Source organism: Notamacropus eugenii, chromosome 2 (assembly GCF_028372415.1).
Source record: "Notamacropus eugenii isolate mMacEug1 chromosome 2, mMacEug1.pri_v2, whole genome shotgun sequence".
Taxonomy (NCBI): domain Eukaryota; kingdom Metazoa; phylum Chordata; class Mammalia; order Diprotodontia; family Macropodidae; genus Notamacropus; species Notamacropus eugenii.
The window spans coordinates 347,211,865-347,231,902 of record NC_092873.1 but is presented as its reverse complement, the minus strand read 5'-3'; the positions used below and the strand labels follow the sequence as shown (position 1 = coordinate 347,231,902).

At 41.3% G+C, this 20,038-nt stretch overlaps 1 protein-coding gene across 2 annotated transcripts in view; it reads left to right on the top strand.

Moving 5' to 3' along the window:
- Positions 1 to 408: 408 nt before the first annotated feature.
- The window catches only part of CRHR1 (corticotropin releasing hormone receptor 1), a 95,997-nt gene continuing 76,367 nt past the window's right edge, over positions 409 to 20,038 (top strand). For both annotated transcript variants that reach the window (XM_072645937.1, XM_072645936.1), the window contains exon 1: positions 409 to 969. In XM_072645937.1, coding sequence (XP_072502038.1) covers positions 937 to 969 — 33 coding nt within the window. In that variant the 5' untranslated portion in view covers positions 409 to 936. The remainder of the gene's footprint in view (positions 970 to 20,038) is intronic.

Here is a 20,038-nt window from a genome sequence, read left to right as displayed (position 1 = left end):
CCTTTCCAAGAAGCGAGTGGAAGAGGGGTTCTTAGTCTTCTCTCCCCTCCCCTCCCCACCCTCTCGCCCCAGTCCCAATCTCTAGGCTCTTCTCGGACTGCTGTCCCTGAAGCTGGCGGCGCAGGAGCCGCGCTCAACTCACTGCTGCAAACTGAGAGGGGGGCAGGGAAAAGGGGTCAGCGATTAGCCAGGCAGGGTGGAGGGGTGAGGGGGAAGCGCTAGAAGGGAAGGGACAGGCAGGGAGCGCGAGTGGAGAAAGAGGGAAGGAGGAGGAAAGGGGCAGAGGGAGGAGGAGGGAGGGAAGGGGGAAGGAGAGAGGAGGAAAAGGGAGAGGAGAGGAGGAGGTGGGGAGGAGAGAGAAAAAGGCAAGAAAGGACAGGGAGGAGGAGGAGGAAAAGGAGGAGGAGGAGAGAGGTGGCGGGGGCGATGCGGGGTTCCTGACTGCCAGGCGCAGGCTAGACGAGTGCCCTCCCTTAAGAACTGGGCGGGAAGTGGCCGTGGGGACCCGGCTTAGGAAGAAGAGAGGTGGCGCTGCCGGAGGGAACCGGGAGCGGAGCTGGGGGCGGATGGGAGAAGGAGCCGGTTGTTGGCAGCAGATGTGACCGAGCTGCGGGCTGCCCGCCGGGGACGGAGCCCGAGAGCCGGGCGGGCAGTGCCTCCTTCTAAAGGAGCACCTGGCGCTCCGCTCTCTCTCCTCCCCTGCGATCCCCTGCCAGCGCCGCGATCCCCTGCCTCTCCTTACCCTGCTCTCCCCCCAATCCCTCTGGGCTCCCACTCTCAGAGGCTGGGGCTGCCTCCCTCCCCTACCCGCCACGCTACCTCGGGCTTTCCCCCGCAGCTCTCTAGCAAGCAAGCGCCCTAGCCCGAGCTTGGCCGTGCCCTTCTGGGGAATGTGCCAGTAAGCCAGGTATCCAGGGCCCCCAGAGAACCCCCAGGATGGGACGCCGCCCTCACCTCTTGGTCATCCAGGTAAGAATATGGGCGGGCAAAGAGACCCTTCCACTTGCACCAATCCCTCCCATCCCCCCCAACACCCCAGTGGTAGCGGGGGAGACCGGGAGCTGTGTGCGCAGAGGAGCGGGGGCGCAGGATTGACCCTCTCCAGCCCGGGGCCAGGGGCCCGGGCTGGTTTGGGAACGACCCAGGACTACCAAAGACGGCTTTAATGTCCCTGGGGGAAGTCAAACTCTTCAGAACGGACGGTTTTCCGGGGAAATGGGTGGGGAGGACTCAGGTTGGGGCTGGGAGAACGCTTCCCGGAATCCGCAGTGCCAAAGATTCCCTTCCTCAAGCTTCAGAGTGCCGGGGTGATTACCAAATCAGGGGTTGAGTCCCCATTTCCCCCTCCTCTACCTGCCCTCGCCCCCGCTGACCATTCTGTCTGGGTTGGGCTTCGATAGTTCAACGCTTTGGAGGTAAGGTTCTCGCCTGTTTTTTTCCTTAAACACCTTCCTTAGATTCTACCTCCTCCTTCCCCCCTTTTAGGCCGCCCAATGGCTCCTTTTCCCTTTGCAGAAATCTGCATGTCTATGGAGATAAATCTCTCCCGCTCCTCCGAGCGCTTGGATTCATAGAACAATGTTCCCCCGCCTAATTGAGGTGTCTGATGTTCGGTCCTCTTCTCCTGCTAGCCTCCTGACTGGCCGTGCTTGAGCCGGGTCCGAGAGTGGGAGCTTTTTTTTTTTTCCGCTGGAACTAGGAGCCAGAAACCGCTCGGTCTTGAGTCTAACGTCTAGCGAGGATATACCAGCTCCTAGAGTTTAGGAAAGTCACCAATAAATCCACCAATTTTTGTCTAAAGTAGTTCAGTGGCAGACAGATCACTCCCTCATCCCAAACCAGGTACCAATCTTCAATCAGGGAGGAAAGCATATTTTTAGGGTCCAGGATGGAGTCTCACACCCTGTAAACGAGTGAATTCTGGCATCTATTTTTTGTGAGGCTTATTCTCCAATGCACACACAGATAAATTACTTTAACTGATTTCTAGATTGTTTTTTGGGAGGGAGGAGTGCTTTTTATTTATGTGTATGTGTGAATCTTGAAAGTGCTGAATTTTTAAAAAATGATTGAGTGATCCCACAATGCTAAATCACCCATTTGATTTTTTTTTTTACTTTTCAAATAGTTGTTGAACCTTTGTCTTGTCTTTTGTTTCTCTGTATACACAGAGGTGTGTGAATCAAATCATCTCCTTTGAAAACTAGCAGTTTAATTCAAGTTGTCTATAACAGAATGTTTAAAAAATAATAATGAGTTTGACTGAAATAAGCCTCACTCCCCACCCCACTCCGAAAGCCCTTGTAATACAGCTTTCTTTTAACCAAGACAGTGAGAAAAGTGTTGGATTTGGATCAGAAAGAAAAACCTGGGCTCCAGTCTGGTTGTCCTATCTTTGTGGTCTCTGGCAATCAATTAAAAAAAGAATCCTACAGATATTTATTTAGCATCTACTATGGGCTAGACACTGCACTTGATATACAAGGACAGTAGTCATACAGTTCCTGGCCTCCTGGGGCTTATGGTATTGAGGGGGCAGAGAGAGGGAGAGACAACATGCATATATACATATATGTACATATGTGTACTTGGTATTATTTTATACCAGATATATAGATGGAGGAGACACTAGAAGCTGGGGGGGGGGGGGAGGGAAACTTCAGTGTGACACTTGAGTTGGGGTTTGAAAAGGAGTCAGAAAGTAAGAGGGAGTAAACCCCAGGCATGGAGGAGATAGTCCCCTCCAAAGGCACTAGAGATGGAAGGTAGAAAACTGCGAGTAAGGAACAAGAGGAGGGGCAATCTGGCTGGAGAGTGAAATTCCTGGAGGATAGTAATATGTAATGAGTCCAGATTGGGACCAGGCTGCAAAAGAGCTTTAAGTGCCAGAGTTTATATCTGACCCTGGAAGTGTAAACAGTCAGAAGAGATGGGCTGAAGTTTGAGTGTAGAAGTGACTTGGAGACTTATGCAAAGGGGAAAATCATTGTGGCACCAGAGACGTGATAGATGGATTGGAGAGGTGAGAAATGTAAGAGAGGTTACTGAAATAGTACAGGGAGGGGTGATGAAAGACTATTGTGGAAGTTGTATGAACAGAGAGAAGGGAACAGATCACTCTCTCTCCCCGGACCTCAGTTTCTTCATCTCAAAAATGAGGATGTTGGACCAGATGACCAAAAAGGGCCTTTCAGCACTAAATCTTATAATCAAGAAAGTGTGGGAGTGGGGGGGGAGTGAGGGATAGGAGAGGGAGCATGGTAAAAAGAAAAAATCTCAATAGATCAATGAAGAATGAATGAGGGAGGGAGGAGTAACTAAGTAAGGAAGTGAGAGGATTTCATTTCTATTTTCAGCTTTTGTTTGAAACTATTCTAATATAAACTTTAAACACACACGCTTCCCCTACCATTACTCCATCTCCTAAGAATTAAAGGATCATAGTATTTAGAGCTGGAAGGGACCTAAGAAATGGCCTAGTCCAACCACCATTTCCCAGAAAGGGAAAATAAAACCCAGGTCATTAATAGTGGTTGACACAGGATTCTAACCTACTGACAACAAGAGTAAGAAACCAGGATAGCAAAGAGAAAAAGCAAAGGAGTCTTTACCAAACCAGGCAAAGTCCTCAAGCAGATCAGTGAGGGCTGCAGAAAGCATTTCTTGAGCATATACTTTCTGTGTGCCCAGCGTTCTGGACTTGGAAATAGGACTCCAAATCTAGCACTCACTTAGTGAAGACAAGGTTTGCTGCTTATTTATTTATTTAGGGGTGTGTATGTGTGTGTGTGTGTGTGTGTGTGTGTGTGTGTGTGTGTGTGTGGTTTATTTCAGCAGAAATGATACCAAAAAGGAAATGGACCATGTATCTCCCTTTTCATTCAAATGAGATAATAGTTGCAAAACACTTAGCATTGTGCCTGCCATATAGTAGGCACTTCACTAGATTTAGGGGGGAAAGGGAAGGGGAATGTCAAAGAGACAATGTCCCTACCCTCTGGGAGTGTATAATCTATTTGGAGCACAGAAAACCAGAACTGGAAACAGTTAATTATAGTTACCAAACCAGGTTATAAAGACATGATAATGAAGTGTAACCTGGGGGGGAAGGGAGTGACAGGTAAAGGTTTGGGATGAGGCTAATTAGAGAAGACTACCTGGAAGAGGTGAGTTAGGGATGAGCTAAGACTAGAAGAAAGAAATGGGTGCTTCTGTTTTGGGGAGAGTAACCTTACAATGTCAGAGGCAAACTCTTAGAGTGAGGGAGATACAGAGAGCAGACTCATGACTAGAGAGTGAGACATGAGGCTTGTGGGTAGCACCAAGAAAGAACATGAACCACAGACTAAAGGTAGAAGAGACTTGGAGATCCAACCCCTTCATTTTCAATTTACTCAGAAGAGAAAGTGACTTACCCAAGATCATACAGTAAGTCTGTTAGACATACACACACATACACACTCATTTTACATGAACTCATAGGATAGAAATGACTTGTCCAAGGTCATACAGCAAGTAAAAGTCTTGAACAAGGACTTGAATGAGGTTTTGGTCTCCATACCCGATGTTTCTTCCACTATACCAGAGGTTCTGGTCTCAGAACTCCTTTAAAATTTATTGGGGACCCCTCTCTCCAAAAAACTTTTGCTTATGTGGTTTATATCTATCAACATTTACTATATTTGAAATGAAAATGTTGTAGTATTATTATGAAAATATTTTTGAGCTTATGGACCCCCTAAAAGCATCTCAAAGACCCCCAGATTCCCCCAAATCACACTTTGAGAACCATCTTACTCTTCTTTTATAAAGGGGAAATAGATTGGCAGTGAGAACATGTAGTTGATGGAAAAATCTTGAATTCTGAGCCGTATAAATCTATACTTTATCCCAGTTCTGCTATCGATTGACTCATTGTGTAATTGTGGACAAGTTAATTACCCTCTTAAGGTCTTGAGTTTCTCCTTTGCAAAATGTAGGGAGCCACTGTAAGGAGCATGGACAAGGGGAGACACCAGTTTAGTCCCAGGTAGGAAGGACTTAAAGATTATAGAAAGGCAAGACTCTGACTTGGAGACCACAAGTGACAAATGGACTCTTTAAGAAGGGTCATTTCTCACACACAGCAATATTTGACTCTTCTGTGAGCATTTAACAAACAGAAGAAATTATTTCAACTGAAAAGTTAAGGCAGCCATGGGTCAAAGTATAATTTATCTCTGAGACTAGTGTTACCTCTTATTCCATCCCCACCCTGCTCACACATGTATCTACAGCTCCATTTGTGGCCAATGAAACAAGGGTATCTGGGCATCTCCTGACTCCCAAGCCCCAGCCAGTATTCAAGGGGAAAAGGTTCCTGACTTTCCACTGAGACAGGAGATAGTGAAGCAAAAAGCTTGTGACTTTCTTGACCTAAGCCAAACAGATGCCCTGCCTCATCTTTACTACCAACATAAACCCAACCTTCACACCAGAGCAGTAGAACCAATACCCCTCTGCATTGCCTCTCCTCATCCTCTGAAATGACTGTGTATTTTATATTACATCTATCTATGTTCTTCTCCTTCCTCTCCCCAAGTAGAATATAAGCCTCTTGAAATTAGGGATTGTTTCATTTATGTCTGGTATCCTCAGTGTCTGGAACTTAGTAAGTGTCTTTTAAATGAATGGTTTGCCATGAAGAAAGGATACCATAAGGAAATGGACCATATTAACTCCCTTCTCATTCAAATGAGATAATATTGCTTGCCTTCTCGATGAGGGTGGAAAGAGAAGGAGGAAGAGAGAGAATTTGCAACTCAAATTTTTAAAAAAATGAATGTTAAAAATTGTTTTTATGGAATTGGGGGGAATTAAATATTAAATAAACAACAAACCAGATGATATTTGCGAGACACAACGCAATGCCTGGCATAAAGAAGATGCCTAATAAATGCTTGTACCCTTCCCCTTGTCCCTTCCCATTCACAAGAGTTCGGCTTCAATGGAGGCAAGGTAACACTGGCTGCTTGAAAGAATCAAAATAGGAGTCTTGGTTTTCAATCTTTCTGTGCCTCAGTTTCCTCTTATGTAAAATGAGGGAGTTGGACTACATCAGGGCATCTTAAGTCTGGGTCTATGGTTAGATTTCAGGGGTTCCTTGAACTTGGATGGGAAAACGATTTTTATATCTGTATTTCTGTATAATTGATTTCCTTTGTAATTTACAAACATTATTCTGAGAAGGGGTCTATAGGCTTCATCAGACTGCCAATGGGATCCACTATATAAAAAAGGTGAAGAAAGTCCAGACTGAATGGCCCTAAGGTCTCTTCTGGGATTCTAGTGTGTGATTCTTTGACTGCCTTATCCACGCAGCTAAATACTCTATGCAGTAGTCTTGATACCTATAGACTATTCATATGGTTTGAAAATGAGATATCACAAACAGACCTTGACCCAAGTGAGAAATTTATATTCCAAACCATTCTTGGCAATGGGCTACTGGATGCTGAAAAACAGCAGCAGGAATCCCATCATGGTCAAAACCTCATGATTCAGAAGAGGCTGATTTAGAACATGGAATGATTGTGACCTAAGCTTGGCCATGGCATCCCTTTACTCTCTGAGCAAAATTCAGTTTAGTTGGCATCATACATGAGAGTTGGAAGAGACCTTAGAGGTCATCTGGTCTAACCTCCTCATTTAAATTGAGGTCCAGGGAAGTTAAGTGACTGGCCCCCAGAGGTCATACATCTAACTAGTAAGTGTCTGTGGCAGGATTAGAACTCAGGTCTTCTTTACTCCCAGCCCAGAAGCCCAGACCACCTAGCTCAGTTGTATTTATATTCAAACAACAAATGATTTTTATCTATCCTTCAGAGTACTTCTCTCCCTCTTTTAGAGCCTCTAAAATGAATATTCTAGTTCCCTTCCCCATCTGGTCTCACTTTAAAGTACTAAAACTACATTTAGATCTCTCATACTTTCCCTTTCTCCTTAGGTCTACTTTAGGTCAGGTAGTCTCCCCCAATTAGAATAAATTAATGAGACTTTAATCTATAAAACAACTTAAGGAAGGCCATCAAAATAAACAATAAAGCATAAAGAGAGAGGTGCCAGGCCTTAACCTGGGCTAGATTTTACCTGATCTGAGGTTAGTTTCACTCTCCTTACAATCCTTTGTGGGGAAAAGAGATAAGGAAACTCACTGTGATCCAATCCAAGTCTGTGTGACCCCACAAAATAGTTTTTGTTTTGGTTTGTTTTAAGAAAGCAATTTGTTTACATTTGAGGTAGGTCATCAAGGACTTCTAACTAAAAGACCAATCTAGGACACAATGCCTCTGTGACCTTTAGCAAATCCCTTCCTTTCTCTGGGTCTCAGTTTCCTCATCTGTAAAATAAGGAGGTTGAATTAGATCAATGTTTTCAAGCCTTTTTTTATTGTTTACCTTATCAGTAAAAATTTTTTATGATGCACCTCCAATATATGTATATTTATTTATAAATTATGTGCACTCACTACTATACTAACATCTTATATACACTATAAAACATATAAAAGCAGATGTTTAAAAGATGAGATCAAGATGAGATAATCTTTTAAAAATAATTGTTTATTTTGAGGTTCAAAAGACCTTTTTGCTCTTGATAAAATGTGATTGGTACTAATCATATTTCAAGATAAATTTAAAGCAATCATTTTAGCATGAGCAAAAGGATTTATTATTCATAATCATGTTTTAGCAAGAGTAATGTGATTGAATGTGCTTCATTATTTCTTGAACAGTCTTGGTTTAACTCTATAATAGAGCAATGTGTCTTCTCCATATGCCAAAATGGAATAAATGAGGGAGGGCACCACTGTCATCCCCTCCACAATGTGGAGCTGCTGCTCTCCCCTTAGGATACCGCAAGCACAGTGAGGCATGACCATCTGATGCACAGACCAAAGTGTCAATCCATATCTTAAATATTCATCAAGTTTAATTGCTTTTGAATTTAAAATTTTTCTACCAGATTTATAACTTTTCTTCAAATGCATATAGGTGCCAATTATATCTTGGTCTTGTGACAATCCTGACTTGCTGTAAGCAAACATGAGGAGCTTGGGTGCTCTCATAAGCAAGTGGAGGAGAACACAGGGTGTGTGGGACAGCATTTCATTTGCTTCAGGAAGTCAAGCTATTACAAATCTAGAATGGAAAAAACAAATGATAGGAATGTCTCCTTATTATTATTCATTATATCCATTTTTGACTGAAATGTGGTGATAGGCAAGTTGCAATAAACATACAGGTCACTGATTTGGGGTGTGCTTATAAATATCTCTTCTAAAAGTGTTGCCTTGCTCTATGTGATTCCCCCTTTATCCCATTCATAAGTGACTAGGCAATCACTGTTCTTCAGACATTTTCTCCCCTTTAGGAAACCAGGTTGGCCAGCCAGTCTTGTTTTGTTGTTGTTGTTACTGGATTTTTTTGAGACTGAGTCTCTCTATTTTGCCTGGACTGGAAAGGCAATGGCCAATCACTGACGTGATCCCACTGATGATGAGAGTTTTTTTAACCTGTTCCCTTTCCAGTCCAAGCTGATTGCCCTCCTACTCAGGTAGCCTGGTGGCTCCCTGTTTTCAAGACCCCACTATATTGATGTCAGATTTAGTGTGGGTTATTGTTCAGTTCATTGCAGTTCAGAGTAATCCTCTAGCCTCAGCTTCCTCAGTAGCTAGGACTACAGATAACTGCCATCCTATCACTTATTATCTATCCAGTCTTCAATCTCTTCCTCTGTAACACATTTGGTTGTACTTGGTGGTTGCTCAGATTCCAAACTCTTCAGTCACAGAAAGGTTGGCAGGAATGTTTTTCCCTTGAGTCACTTTCTTATATTTCTTAGATTTGGGGTCCTCAGATATCTGAGCTGTTAAAGAGTGGCACATGGTGCTATTGAAGGAACATCTAAACTTAGCAGCAGATCAAGTTCATTATCCAAATGGTCCACACTTGGCTTCAATGGGCAGTGGTTTTCTGACTAGCCTTTGAAGATCACAGCCTGAGTCTGTCTTTACCTGTGGACATGGAGAGGCTTGACAGTATCAGAGTCAAAGACTGGTACCAAGGGCTGGCTCATTTGTAAACCCAGCCCTTTGTCATTTTCCATACATTTCCCATTTTCTTTGGTTTCATCAGCGGGAGCTCTGAAGGGGCATTAGCCTGGGCTAGCTCAGCCGTCACATTTAGCCAAAATGATAGATGCCGTTCTTGAAGGGCTCATACCAAATGACTCACAGTTCTTACAGAGGGCTGAAATCTATTTAGGAAATGAAGCTCTGGTATCTCACTCCTTTTGTTCCTTCTCCATAAAGAAACTGTGAGAAGGAATTACCTGTAGAGCTAAACAGAGCATTGGAAACTGCTTCCTCTGTGATCTGTTATTGTTATTCACTCTTTTCAGTCATATCTGACTCTTCATGACTCCGTTAGGGGTTTTCTTGGCAAAGTTACTGGTGTGATTTTTCCATTTCCTTCTCCACATTTGACAGATGAGAAAACTGAGGCAAACAAGGTGAAGTGACTGGCCCAAGGTCACATATCACACACTCTTAGGTCTAGCCAAACTGGCCTTCTTCCTTTTCCTCATATGTGACATTCCATCTCTCACCACTAGGCTTTTTGCCTGTCCTTCATGTCTAGAACGAATCTTCCTCTTTCCCTTGCATCTTAGAATGCCAATTTCCTTTCAGGCTCAATTCAAGTCTTCTATGTGAGGCTTTTCCTGATCCCTCCTCAGTACCTCCCTCCTCTCACATTATCTTGTATCTATACCTATATATGTATACATTATCTAATAGAATGTAAGCTTTTTTCTTTTATATTAATTTATTTTTAGTTTTCAACATGCACTTCCATAAGATTTTGAGTTCCAAATTTTCTCCCCATCTCTCCTCTCCCCCACCCTAAGACATCATGCATTCTGATTACCCCTTCCCCCAGTCTTCCCTCTCTTCTATCACCATCCCCCTTCTCTTATTCCCTTCCCTTCTGTTTTCATATAGGGCAAGATAGATTTCTATACCCCATAGAATGTAAACTTCTTTTTGTCTTTCTATCTTCAGTATCTAGCATAATGCCCCACATACAGTAGGTGATTAATCCCTACTGTCTTCTCCACTCCAATCTCTGATGATGTTGAAGTAGCTGTGATTGCCAAGTCCAACCCCTCTACCTGTACCTTTAATTCTCTTCCCTTCTACCTTTTCTACTAGATCATAATTGCAGTCATCCCTCTCTCTGATTTTTAATATTTCCCTATCTACTGGGTCCTCCCATGCTGCCTACAACCAAATTCATCTCCGCTTTCCTAAAACACCAACCAAAAAAAATTCTTCACTAGATCCTGCACTAACCACCAGCTAAATCCCTTCTCCCTTTCTCAGTTGAAAGCCTTGCAAAAAAAACTCTTAGTGCCTCCCCTTTCTCTTACTTTACTTTTTAAATTCACTATAATTTGTCTTCTAACCTTATCATTCAACTAAAGTTATTCTCTCCAAAGTCACCAATGATCTCTTCACTGGCAAATTTAATGGACTTGTCTCAGACTTGACCTCTCTGCTTTATCTGACTCTAATCTTCTCCTTCTCCTGACTTCTCTTTCTTAATCTCTCTCCTCTCTGAGTTTTCTTGACTGCTTGTTCTTGGTTTTCCACCTTTCCTTTTCTGGATTTTAATCCACATCATTATCCACTAACTGTGTATGTCCCCCAAGACTCTGTCCTAAATCATCTTTTCACTTGGTGACCTTATCAGCTTTTATAATTTCAGTTGTCATTGCTATGCAAATGATTCTCACATCTTTATAACCAACCCTAGTATCTCATCTGAGCACCAGTCCTCCATCACCAATTGTCTTTTGGACATGTTCAAACTGGATGTACCCATCGGTATCTCAAACTCAACATGTCCAAAACAGAGCTCATTGACTCCATCACCACCTCCAAACTCATCATTCTCCTGAATTTCCCTCTTTCACTATACTACTCTCCTTTCATTCTTCCAGGCTGGCAATCTTTGCATTATCCTGGTCTCCTCACTCTCTCTCATGACACATATCCAATCAGTTGCCAGATCTCATAATTTCTATGTCTACCATGTCTTTTGCATATGTTCCATTTCTCCACTCCCACATCCACCCCTCTAGTTCAGGTCCGCATCACCTCTCTCCTGGAATACCCCAATAGCCTCCTAATGGATTCCTCTTCCTCAGGTCTTTCCCTCTCTAATCCAACCTCCACACAACTGCAAAAGTGACTTTTCTACAGCATCTGTTGAATCATATCATCTACTACCCCACTCAGTAAACTCTAATGGCTCCCCATTCCCTGTAGGATCAAAAGTAAACTGTTTGGTATTTAAAGCTCTTCACAAATTGTCCCTTCCCTATTTATCTAGCCTTTTAACACATTATTCCTCTGCACATAATCTATGGTCCAACTACACTGAATTACTTGCAGTTTCTAACACACAATGCTCTGTCTCCCATTTCTATTCTTTTCCTTCATGCCTCTGGCTATCTCTCATACCTCTAATACTCTAATTCCTCACTTCCACACTTTAGCATTATTGGCACCTTCTATTTTTTCTTCTTGTAGATTGTATTTTGGTTTTTTCCAATTACATATAAAGACAACTTTAACATTCATTTAAAATAAAATTTTGAATTCTAATTTTTTCCCTCCTTCCCCTTCCTCCTCCCTAAAATAGTAAGCAGTTTGATATGTTATAAGTGTACAGTCATGTGAAACATATTTCCATATTAATCATGTTGTAAAAGAAGACATAGATAAAACATGAAAAAATAAAAAAATGAAAAGTAATATGCTTTGATCTGTGTTCAGACTTCATCAGTTCTTGCTCTGGATGTGGATAACATTTTTCATTGCAAGTCCTTTAGAATTGTCTTGGATCATTGTATTGCTAAGAATGGCTAAGTCATTCACAGTTGATCGTTGCACAATATTGCTGCTACTGTGTACAATGTTCTCCTGGTTCTGTTCACTTCACTTTGCATCAGTTCATGTAAATCTTTCCAGGTTTTTCTGAAATCGGCATGCTTATCACTTCTTATTGCACAATAGTATTCTATTACAATCATATGCCACTTGTGGTTTACTTTTCCTCAACTTTCTGTGTAGGCATTTAATAAATGTTTATTGACTAACTGCTAGAATATGGAAGTTTTGAGGGATGAGTTTCTCTCAGAGTTGAGCCCTCCATCTAGAGAGTGCCAGGCTACTCTGTACAATCCTGTGGGTTCAGGAAGGTGTTCTGACAGATTTTTGAATTAAGTAGAAGTGGCATCACTTAGCCATCACACCTCAAACCTAAAATTCTCCTTTGGGGATGCTGAGGAGTGGGATGAAAAGGATGTTTGGGAAATTTCTATTTCCATCAGAGTCTTTGGTTGGGGATTTGGGGTTTGTCTATGAAGCCATTCATCCTTTCCCTTTGTTGTTTCCCAGCTTCATTCAGCAGCTTGCCACTTGTCAAAGAGGTGTGAACAGCTTCCTGGGGAAAGCAAGAGCCAAGGGCTGGGCCAGCTGGCTTTCTGGGGTGCTGGAAAAAACATGGAAGCCTCCCAGGAAGCTTCTCCATTTCTTGTTGGTGATAATGGAACATTTTAGCAGAGCAAGGGAGAGGGAAAAGGGAGAAAATTGTCTTTGATTGTCATACAATTCTTAGAGCTCTAAGGGACCTTAGAGATCCATTCAAAGGATGATAATATTGAAATCTGAAAAGTATCTCAGAGATCATTCTGTTAGAGAATAATAATAGATTTAAAGCTAGGAAAGATCTCCAGGACATCTGGCTCCAGCCTCTCATTTAAAAAAAAATTTTTTATTATGAACTCAACAAACATGAATATATCCATATGTAAGGAAAAACAGAAAAAAGAGGATTGTGTATGAAACTGGGAACTTCTATTACATATCATTTTTAGAGTTTTAAAAAATGTCTTAAATTTAACACAGTATTAACAAAGCCCTGTTTTTCTGAATGAAGTTTATGGTACCATCCTGTTCAAAGTATCGTAACGATTTCTAAAATGAAATGTTACTGGAGATTTCTGCAGCGGTATAATGGCTTAGCTATAGCTTCTAAACCTTCTTCAGCACTCTTCAGTTTAATTTTTAGAGGCAGCTAGGTGGTGCAGTAGATAGAGTTCTGGCTTCAGAGTCAGGAAGACTCATCTTCCTGAGTTCAAATCCAACTTTAGATACTTACTAGTGTGTGTGTTCATCCTTCGTTGCTGAAGAAGACCATGCCATCAGAGAAATGATGACATGATTTGCACTTGGCTTTGTTTTAAGTGAGGGAGGGCTGTGCAGGTCACCAGCCTCACTTCTCCTCCAGAGCCATCTGAATCCAGTGACCAAATATTCATTAGGATGATTGGAGATGACCAAGGATAAGGCAATTGGGGTTAAGTGCTACTTACTAGTATGTCCCTGGGTAAGTCACTTAACCCTGTTTGCCTCCATTTCCCCATCTGTAAAATAAGCTGGGGAAAGGAAATGGCAAATCATTCTAGTATCTTTGCCAAGAAAACTCAAAATGAGGTCACAAAGAATCCGAAATGAACAAATGTTTAATTTTTCAACATTTCATTGATTTTCTCCTTTCCTTTCTTTTCACCATCAACTCCCACACCTGTCCCAACAATTCTTCACTTACTTCTCTAAATAAAAACCCTCCCTTATAACAAGTAAGTATAGACAAGCAAAATAAATTTCCACATAGGTAGTATCTGAAAATATATATCCCAAAACTAATCAAGGTCAGAGGTAGTTAGCATCAGACACAAGATTTGAACCCAGGTCTACTCTCTCCAGAGCTAATGCTTTTTCTGTTTAGTCATAGTGAATATCAGCAACAGCCTATAAGATGCTGTCCTAGATCTATGTCCACCCCAAAGTTAACTCAGGTTTGCAATTCTTGGCCAGGGTTCAAAGATTGCTAATTACAGATGGAAAATGTTAGGTTCCGGCCCTCAAAGAGGCTTGCAGTCTAACAGTGAGAACAATATATGTATGTAAAAAACTGTGATACAATCAGTCAATCAACAGACATTTATTAAATACTTCCTGTGTGCCAGATACTGTGTTAGGCTCTGGGAATACAATGACAAAAATGAGACAGTCTCTAACCTCAAGGAATTTCCATTCTATTGGGAGACAACATGTACAAGTATAAGTGTACAGAGGAAAAATAGGTCTACCTCAGAGGAAAACTACCTGGCTACACCAAACTTCCCTGGAAACCGCTCTCTGAGACTGGAAGGACCAGGGCGATGACCTAGAATGGGATTTCTTGAATTCATGTAACAGAGAGGAGATAGTATGGGGAGAATGAGAGAGAGGGAGGAGGGTAGAGAAGAAAAGATATTGATTCACCTTGGAGAGGCCAGCTGGTGGCAACATCTCTTGAATCTTCACCACTATTATTGGGGAAAGGGAAAGCGTTCTCCTACCCTGAACTCCTTTCTTAGCATCTTCTGTAGCTCTCCCTCAGCTGCCAGAGATCCCCCAAAGGGCGGGCCAGTAGGAGCATCCCAAGACTGCAGCTGTGTTATATTACAAGCAGTTAGCCAGCTGTTTGGCTTCCCCAGTACCCAGTCAGCAGCAGAGAAGAGGAGAAGCACGAGGTCTGGTTTTCATATCCTGGCCACATGCTAGGGAATGAGTCAATCATGCAGAATAGGTAATAGCATCTTCTGGTTGGTGACTCCCCTAAGAAGCTAAAGATAGGGTAGCTGCCATTCTCTCTCTCTCTCTCTCTCTCTCTCTCTCTCTCTCTCTCTCTCTCTCTCTCTCTCTCTCTCTCTCTGTCTTTCCTCAATTTCTCCTATCTTACTTTTCTCTTTCCTCTTGTCATTCTCTCTTATCATTTTCTCTATCTCTTATCTCAATTTTTCTCAATTTCTCTTCTCTTTCCTCTCTCTGTCTCTTTTTACTCTCATTTTTCTCTTTTTCTCTTCTTTCCTCTCTTCTGTCTGTCTCTGTCTTTGTTTCTGTCTTTCTGGCTATCTGTGTATGTGTGTGTGTGTGTGTGTGTGTGTGTGTGTGAGAGAGAGACAGAGACAGAGACAGAGACAGAGACAGAGACACAGAGAGAGAGAGACAGAGAGAGAAATTCAAAGTTGTTAGGCTATGCTGCTAGTCCAAATGGTGAAAGATGAGATAGTCTGAAAGTCATGATGAAGAACACAGAATGAATCCTGATCCCAGCCCTGGGATGCACGGGTCTAGGAATAAGGAGGATGCTGAGGCTGCTCCTAAGGTTTGGGTGCCATCCTACATAAGCAGAGGAAGGCTTGGAGAAAGTCAAATCTCCATGAAGAACTTTTTCATCATTGACTGGTATTTTGGAGGCTTTGGCTAGAGAATCTTAAAACAATTAGCTTGTGGAGTTTGGGTGCTAGAACTGCTTAAATGCCTTTCCTTTTTTTCCTCAATAATCCAGGTTTGTCAAAAAGATGAAAATGAAAATGACCACATTTCTATAGAGCTTTAGGCAGGAAAATGGTATAACAGATAGACTGATGAGCTTGGACTAAGAAAGACCTGAATTCAGCTCTTGCCTTAGACATATACTCAACGTATGATCCTGAGCAAATCACTTGACCTCTCTCAGTCTCAGTTTCCTTGTCTATAAAATGGGGATAACAATAACACCTATCTCACTGTGTTGTAGTGAATATTAAATAACATATGCTCAAATAATGTAAGTTTCCAACTTTAAAGTGCTTTATAAATTTATTTTGCTATTATTATCAATTTAAATTATAAAATTATAAATTATTTTACCATTATTATAAATTTATTATGCCATTATTATTTCAAAGATAGGCCCCGGACTTGGGATTTCATTTCCATAGAGAACCTTGGGAAAGGAAAATTTCCCCTCCCAATGCAGATCAGCATCTTCTCTATAACTTAGGGAATTACAAAGAGAAATAAGAGGTTAAGTGACCTGGAATCACACAGGTAAAATGTAACAGAACTCAAATCCTCATGTTTCAGAGGCCATGCTTCAATCAGCTATGTTAAGCTATTTCTCTAGGATGGTAAGGAGAGTATCCAGGTGAAAGGGCAATGACCAAGATGGACAATAATGACAGGTGACATTTGTGAGCCTTGGAGAAGGAAGGCATTTGATGAGAGGTTTGGAATTCCAGATTAAGGAAGATAAATTTCATTCACTAGTGGACTTCCTGTCTCTTCCTTGTCACATTTTGCCACTAAGTTTATTTCCCAAAATACCACTTTTGCCACATCACTCTCCTGTTTAAAACCTTCAAAGGCTCCCCATTGACAAGGCAAAGTCATTTAATCAATCAATAAGTCTTTATTAAGCACCTATTATGTCCAAGTAGGGGAAACAAAGACAAATGCAAAAATAGTCCCTCTCTCAAGGGATGTATGTATATGGACAGCTAGGTGGTACAGTGGATAGCATGTCAGGCCTGGAGTCAGAAAGACTCATTTTCCTGAGTTCAAATCTGGCCTCAGATACTTACTAGTTGTATGACCCTGGGTGAGTCACTTCATCTTGTTTGCCTCAGTTTCCTCATCTATAAAATGAACTGGAGAAGGAAACAGCAAACCACTTAAGTATCTCTGCCAAGAAACCCTAAATGGGGTCGTGAAGAGTTGAATACAATTGAAAAATTACTAAGCAACTAGTGGTATATAGCCGAACTGGGAGAGATGATGTGAATTATACTTGTTCTTGCCCCTTTCATATGTGAAGGGTTTGATTGCAAAAATAAAAAATGTGTAAGGAAAACTGACAAAAATCAGCTTGAGAAGAAATGTAGCCTGTCAGATAAAATAATGATGAGAGACACAGACTGTTCTGGAGACCAGATTGAAAATTACCCCTCAGATGAATGTACTGAGAGGAACTATTTGAAGGCAGAGTAATGAAGGAGGTGATGATAGCTGCAAAGCATTGTGGTCTATCAGCTTATTTGCATGTGGCTGTTTTTTTAGAATTTTGAAGTTTATAACAAAATTTGTAGGTAAAATAGCCATTTTGAAACCATGGGAAGATTCTATAAGGAGTGTCGGAGTCATATTGTACAGAAAAGAGGAATTGTTTTACATCAAAGTTGAAAGAGGGTCACCGCTTTCAAGGAAGCTCTGAAACCACCATTGTGACCCTGGGGAAATGAGCAGGGTTTAGGCTAAATGGCTTTTGAGGGCCTTTCTATCATCTTGTTCAGAATCTGTCATCCTAGCTGGGAAAAGCACTGTAAGAAGAAGCCAACATAAGACGAGGGGAGAGAGAAGTGTGGGAGCGGGGAGACTGAGCATAGAAGCAGCAGTATAGGGGGTATGAAGAAAGCTGATTGCAGAAGACAAAATACAGAAGCTGGTAGCAGCTGAGTCCTTAGGAAAGTTTTACATGTGTTTTGTTGGAATCTGTTCTGACTAGAAGCTAGGCATTGCTTTACTGAGAATTCATTGGCTCATTGGAAGAGAGCTAAATCCTGCTTTTCTGTGAATGGCCATCTGGGTTTTACTTTTCCTAGTGCCATCTATAGCCTGAAAGAGGATGTACCCCTTATGGGTGCCTATATTGCCCTCTATTGTCCTCTCTCATTTGAGAGAGATAAATACAGAGTCTAGGACAGGTTTTGCATCCTCTTTGCTGTGGGGGGAAAAAGGTTTGGAACTGATTAGACAAAGTAGAACCCTCTATTATCTGAAAAACTGCCTGAGAAAAGGCTTCATGGACTTATTGCTTGAGAGGAACAACCTTTTTAGAGATCCAAAGCAAGATCTGAGGAGCTTGACAGTTTTCTGGTGTAAGGATACTACTTGTCTTTGAGAGTAACACTTTCTCAGCACCCCACTAAAGGTAGCTATATGCTAAGAGAAAGCTTGTCACTGTTTCAGTAACCAGGGAATAGCAGAGAAGTGGTTTTGTTCATCAAGAAAGCCATAAGGATCAGTAGTGGAGCAGATGGCAAAGAACATTTATACCCAGCAGGTAACATGTGTTGAAGATTGATTTAAAGAAAGCAAGGACCTATTATCCACAGTCATAAATTGCCCTAGGTACACGGATTCCCTTAGCATCATATGTTTCCTTGCTAGTTTTCTGTATATGTATGCCTACTCTCTTCCATAGACACTGTGTATTGGTGGAAGATATTTATAGGTAGATTATTACATTTTGATTATTCCTGTTCTTTTCTTCTATTGAATAAATGTCTTTATTATTATCACTTTTGCCTTATCATTTGGTAAAAATTATTTATGCATAAGAGTTAATAGAGTCATGGAGATTAATTTTAATTGGGAAGCACACTAGTGGGGTCTCAGCAGCTATAATGGGAAGAAGTAGAATTCTTTCCAGACAAGGATTACCACCAGGACTGAAAAGGAAAATTTGAGTGCTAGAAATGTGATATAGCCCTCTCTGGAAATCCTAAACCAGCCTAGAGACCAAAAATATACCACATTTAGGCTATTGTGAGTATACAGAATAGATACAAGGTGGTTTTGAGAGAAAAGCGTTAGCAACTAGAAAGATCAAAGCTAGCTTCATGGGGAAGGCAGTTCTTGAATCAACTATCAAAGGAAACTAAATACTTTGAGAGATGAATACTTTGAAGAGATGAGGAAGGTACATCCCAGGCAAGGGGGACAGCCGGTACAAAGGTATGAAAGAAGGCAACGGAGCAAAATGTTTGAGCATCAGCAAAATGGTCACTTTGGCTGAACCACAGTGTGCATGGAGGAAAACAATCTGCAATTTAGTTGAAAAATAGGTTTGGGCCAGGCTGTAAAGGCTTTATATCTTATTTTATTTATTTATGCTTTATTCTAGAAATAATAGACAGTGGAGACTTTATGGGGAATGACAAGGTCAGAACTGTACCCCAAGAAAATCTGTTTGGCAAGCAGTAGGAGGGATGGTTAGGAGTGGGAAGAGATTTAAGGTAGGAAGACCAATTAGGAAGCTGTTACAGTAGTCTGAGCATGAGAAAGAAAATGAGATCTTGAACTGTGGTGGTAGTTGTGTGAGTAAAGATAAAAGGATAGGCAAAAGATGTTGTGGAGGTAGAAATAGCAAAGTTTGACACGTAAATGTCTGTGTGACTTACGCAAAGCAAATCATGACCTTTTTTGGATTCTGATTCAAGCATCCATTCATTAGTTATTTGTTTCATGAAAGCTCTGTATTATCTGCAAGTTTGATGAGCCATGCCATCTGTGCCTTTATCTAAATCATTAATAAAATGTTAAATAGCCCAGGGCCAAGCACTGATCCCTGGGGCACTCCACTAGAGACTTCCTGCCAAGTTGGTATCGAATTATTAACGATTACTCCTTGTGTCTACCTAGCCTATCTGTTCCAGGTCCATGTAAATCGCATTATCTTCTAATCCATACCTCTCCATCATTCCCATGAGAATGCCATGAGATACTTTATTAAATGCTTTGCTAAGTCTAGGTCAAATGATAATTTAGCATTCCTCTGATCTACCGGCTTAGTTATCCTGAGTTGCTTTGTTTTTATTTATTAAAAAAAAAGCACTTTGCTCTTTCCTCTGAACTTCTAGAATATTCATTCTTTGAAACCTTTATGAGGCTTTTATGCATAATTTTAAGTAGTCCATTAATCTTGTCAACTAAAGCTTTATTTTTATAACATGGTCATTTTTGGATGTACTGCCACCCAGGGAACCTACCTTTGTAATAAAGAAAAATATTGCTACAGAAATAATACCCGAGTTCAACCACATCTGACAGCATATTCAACATTCTGCCCCCTATAATCTACTGGCTTTTATCATTGCGTAGCGTTCAAGTTTAATTTTAGTTTATTATTTATTATTCGTTATGGTATTATTTATGTCAGCTATCGTTTTCATTATGATAGCCATTGTATGTATTCTTTTTGAGGTTCTGCTCACTTCATAAAAGTCTTCACATTCTTCTTCATTCCTTAGGATATAACAATATTCCATCATATTCCTC